Here is a 4419-nt window from a genome sequence, read left to right as displayed (position 1 = left end):
GGGGGGGGGGCGCTCTTCACTTTCCTGCTTTTTCAGAGCAGCTATTTTTGAAGCTAATATATTTACCAGGGTGTCTTGCAACCTGAAGCTGAAAGTTGAAGCAAGCCTGTTGCATTGGCATAGCTCTGGGCATTGACCCACCCATAGCCTCATTAAAGATGGAAAACAAGCTGCTTTGTTGTGGCAAATTTCCACAAGCCCAGGGTGACTCCCTTCAGACATCTCTGTGTACCTGTGGGATGGAATGGGCTTTGTGTTTTACTGACTGACCTCTTCCTTCTGCCCTTGCAGTTGTCCTTGAGCTGCCTGAGTCACTGGCCATCACCAGTGGTTATGCCCAGCAGTACCAAGCTGTGCAGCTGCACCTGCACTGGGGCTCCCTGTTGGGATCCGGCTCCGAGCACATGGTCAATGGGCACTGCTTTGCTGTGGAGGTAAGGAGCCCTTATGGTGGTGGATACATCCTTTCCTCTCCTTGTGCTGGAGTGATGTCCTGCTCCTGGCCCATGGTCCTGATTTTCACTGGATGAATGCGGTAACTACTTGGCCAGGTTCCCTGCTCCCTGGGCAGCTCTGCAGCAGCAGAGTTCAGTGTAGGAGCCCATGCTTTGGTGCCAAATGCACAAAACAAGAGCCAAATGCACAAAACGAGCCAAATTCATGCTGCAGCCTGCGGTGCAGAGGTGAAGAGGAGACAGGATGCTCTGCCCGCAGGTGGGCTGGAGCTGGCCATATGTGAGCAGTGCAGCCTGTCCCTGTGCTGCAGCCCAGTCCTGGGCTGATGGAGCAGGAGCCATGGCAGCCCCCAGGCTGGGGGAGCCAGCTTCCCAGGCAGCTGCAGGGACTGTTTACTCTGTACACACTATCTTCTTGCTCTGCAGATCCCATCTGGTTTTATTCCTCCTTTGCTAGTGCTGTCCTCAAACTGAACCTGGCTCTGCAGTACAACCCCCTGGTATGTAGGGCAGAGCACTGGTTTGCTGTCTGTGACCGGGGAAGTTCCTGTGGGCAGCCCTTCATGCTTGCTGCTTTGCAGTGGCACACTTTCTTGGTCCCACCAGCATATTCCCTTCCAAGGAGGGGCGCTTGGCATGGGTGCATGTCTCTCCCAGCCCTTGCTCCAGCAGGCTAGAGCCCCATGGGGGGTGAGTACCTCCTGGAGGTGCCCATCCTGCATCAGGGTTGCGTGTTTCCCTTCCAGATCCATGTGGTCCATTACACCACCAAGTATGACAGCTTTAAGCAATGGTCCACCTGGATGGTCTGGCTGTACTGGGAGCTTTCCTGGAGGTGAGTCCCATAGCTCAGCCTTGGGAGAGAAGGGGTAGGAGCAGTGCTGGGGGGGAGTGGGACTGGGGGGGCAGAGGCAGCCATGGTTTTGGGGACAGGCAAAGGTGCAAATGTACCTGGGGAGAGAGAGGGCAGTACCAGAGGGCAGGGCAGCCCTGAGGAGGAAGGGGTCACTGGGACAAGGTGCACCTCTCAGGGAGCAATTCCTCCCTGCTGCCACTGCCATCACCACCTGGCCTCCGTTTGGCTCCTGTGCTTGCCATTTCTGTGAGGTCTCTGTGTTGCAGGTTGGGCCAAGGGAGAACCCATACTATCAGAAAATACTTGAGCATCTGTACAAAATCCAAAGAGAAGGTAAGGCCCTGTCCCACCTAGTACTTGTCTCAGGAGCTGCAGCCCAGCAGAGAAATCCACTGCACGGCAGAGAGGCTGCAGCAGGTGTTTACCGTGTGTATGTGAGAAGGGGAGCATTGCACAACTTGTACAGAAACAGCTTTCCAAGGTGCCCTCTGCTCACATGTGCTTTCCCCTGCCTCCAGGGCAAACCTACTGCCCTTTCTCCAGCACACTGGGTGCAGCAAGGTGGACCCTGGCACATGTGGTGCCAGGCTGGGCTGAGGGGATGCTCCAGGTCAGGTCTGTTCCCATGATCTCCATGCTGGTCCTGCCTGTTGTCCTCCAAGGGGTTGCCCCACTTGCTCCCATGGTGTTTCTTCTCCCAGGCAAGGAAGTCTTGGTGCCTAGATTCAACATCACAGGCCTGCTGCCTGCCAACCTGAAACTCTACTTCCACTACAGTGGCTCTCTGACCACCCCTTCCTGCTACCAGATGGTGAAGTGGACGGTCTTCAACCAGAGCATGCTGCTCTCTCATGACCAGATCCCTCAGAGCAATGAGCTCCATGCTCAGTCTTGCCCAGCCTCTCCCCGCAAGCATACACCATCTGTGTCAGTCCCCTGGGGCTTGCCTAGCTCCCAAAGGTGGGATGCACTCTGCTCTGCTCACGCTACTCTCCTTCCAGATGTCAGTGCTAAATAAACAACATCAACACCGCTGTCCTCCATTTCTTTCCTGTGTTTCAAGTACATGGGCCAGACGTGTCCATCAAAGAGACCTGGTGGGTCAGGAACAGTGTAGTTACGCGTACTTCTCCTCCTTTTGCATTCATCGTATGGAACTGCCAGGTAGTAGCATGTGTCAAAAAGGTCTATCAGTGGTTTGTAATTATAAAGCAGGAAGCCTTCAATGACCAATGACAAGCCTGAGGAATGATGACAGCAAACCTCTGCAGAACAATTTCTGGCTGGTGCAGGACTTGCACAGGTGATGGGTGCTGGCAAGTTTCCAGACCACCCTCCTTTTGGTGAAGCAGCTGCCTTCTGGTAAGGAGCACGTGAATGTGCTCAGGCTGCACCCAGCCGCAGATATGCAGGGACAGGGTGAGGAGCAGGAGTTGAGGCTTTGCATCTCTTTAGGAAACACAGTATTTGCATGGGTTAGGCCTGCCTGGCAGGTGACTTGTGGCAGCATTGGTCTTGGGGTCCCACTCTCCCCCATTTCCACACTTGTCTTGCCCTGCATGGGGAAGATCGGTTTCTAGGAACTAGTTTGTCCTTGGTTTTGCAGAAGCAACAGTAGCATGGCTGGGGGATGTATGGTCAAGGGCGAAGAGCCAACTCCTAGCATCCCAGCCAGATTCTTCATCCCCAAACATCCCCTAAATTTGGTAGGAGCTGCAGAGGTACAGGCTTACAACGAGCACCCCACTGCTGAGTGCTAAGACCTACAGAAAGGACAGTGCAGGGGACCCCTCTTGAAGGCTGTGCTCTGCCAGTGGGGCGACACAGCCATCCTGGCCAGGCGCACCATCCCCTGCCCAACACATTCCCATCTGCCCATCCTGTTTGTCCTTGAAGGCCTTTTTTGCATTGGTGGTTTCCAGTGATGAGTAGAAATTCCTGTTAACCCTCAGGTGTGACTATCGCTCTGCATTGCTGAATTCTTGTCCGTTGCTGCTCTCTGAGGTCACTTGGGTTTTTCTGTCCATCCTGTTCCTTTTCTGTTTTGATGGCATTTCCTACATTTTTTGTCAAGGTGACTAATAGAAACAACACACAGGCTTGGTTGCAGGCCTTTGGGCAATTCCTCAGTAACCACACACTGTGGTGCAGGGCACTTCCCACCTGCAGCCAGCTTGCTAACAGCCTTAGGCTTTTAATCACTATGGTCTTCAGCCTGGCTAGCAGTTTCCCACGTGGCACCACATCAAATGCTCCACTGAAGTAGGGAGAGATAAAATCTACCACATTTTCTTTTGTCTAGAATATCACTTATCAAAGATATCAAGTTAGGCTGGCATGCTCTATCTTTGGTAAACTTGTTAGATACTTCATCATATTTTCCACTTACCTCCAAGCCTTTCTTTCGCTACTTTCTTGCAGAAGCTGTTCCAAAGCCTCCAGCCATTGAGGCTGGGGCAATGGGGGCTGGCAAAGGCCAGGTGCCTCCTCCCGGGGAGCTGCTCACCATCTTGCCACAGGCAGCTGTCCCTGCAGTTGCTGCCTGCCAGGCTTGCCCCATGCCCCTCTCCAGGGTCTCCTGCAGGGCTTGGTGCAGTCATGGGGTGCTGCAGTAGCTCTGCTCCCTGCCTGCCTGCTTCCCAGGCAGTGGCAGCTGTAGTAGGGGAGTTTCTAGCTGGATTCAGTGAGGCTTTTGTGTGGGCTGTGGTTCAAGGAATATTATTATTATTTTTCCTTCCTTTCCCTTAATGCTCTTGGTGGGGTATTGGGGCCAGGCTTGCGAGCTGCTGGGGATGCAGAGGGCAACTCTCCTCTGTCCACTCATGGGCGATGGGGAATCTTGCAGGCAGCCCTGCTTTGACAGCATGGCCTGAAGCCCTGCAGGCTTGACATTTCCCTCCCCCAACCACCTCTGGCAACCTCTTGACTGTGCTGTCTCTCTTCCAGGTAGCAACAGTTCAGCAGCAGGTAGGTGAGGTGCTGGCCCGAAGGAGGGGAAGGCAGCCAGGGGGCATATCTGCCTGGGAAGGGGGGTCCTGGCAGCTGTGTGCTGAGCCAGGGGGCAGGCAGCCATGGTGGGGGTGCAGGGGTGCCCTAGCCTTTGCACAA

At 54.3% G+C, this 4419-nt stretch overlaps 1 protein-coding gene across 1 annotated transcript in view; it reads left to right on the top strand.

Moving 5' to 3' along the window:
- The window catches only part of LOC104286566 (carbonic anhydrase 9-like), a gene marked incomplete at its 5' end in the record, with an annotated part of 4572 nt that extends 2310 nt beyond the window's left edge, over window positions 1–2262 (top strand). Inside the window, 6 exon segments of the mRNA XM_009885180.1 lie at window positions 292–434; window positions 1202–1238; window positions 1241–1290; window positions 1578–1644; window positions 2013–2180; window positions 2225–2262. Coding sequence (XP_009883482.1) covers window positions 292–434; window positions 1202–1238; window positions 1241–1290; window positions 1578–1644; window positions 2013–2180; window positions 2225–2262 — 503 coding nt within the window.
- Window positions 2263–4419: the final 2157 nt, after the last annotated feature.

Source organism: Charadrius vociferus, unplaced genomic scaffold (assembly GCF_000708025.1).
Source record: "Charadrius vociferus isolate BGI_N301 unplaced genomic scaffold, ASM70802v2 scaffold990, whole genome shotgun sequence".
NCBI lineage: Eukaryota > Metazoa > Chordata > Aves > Charadriiformes > Charadriidae > Charadrius > Charadrius vociferus.
The sequence above is the reverse complement of the archived record's forward strand: the minus strand, read 5'-3'. Positions and strand labels throughout refer to the sequence as shown.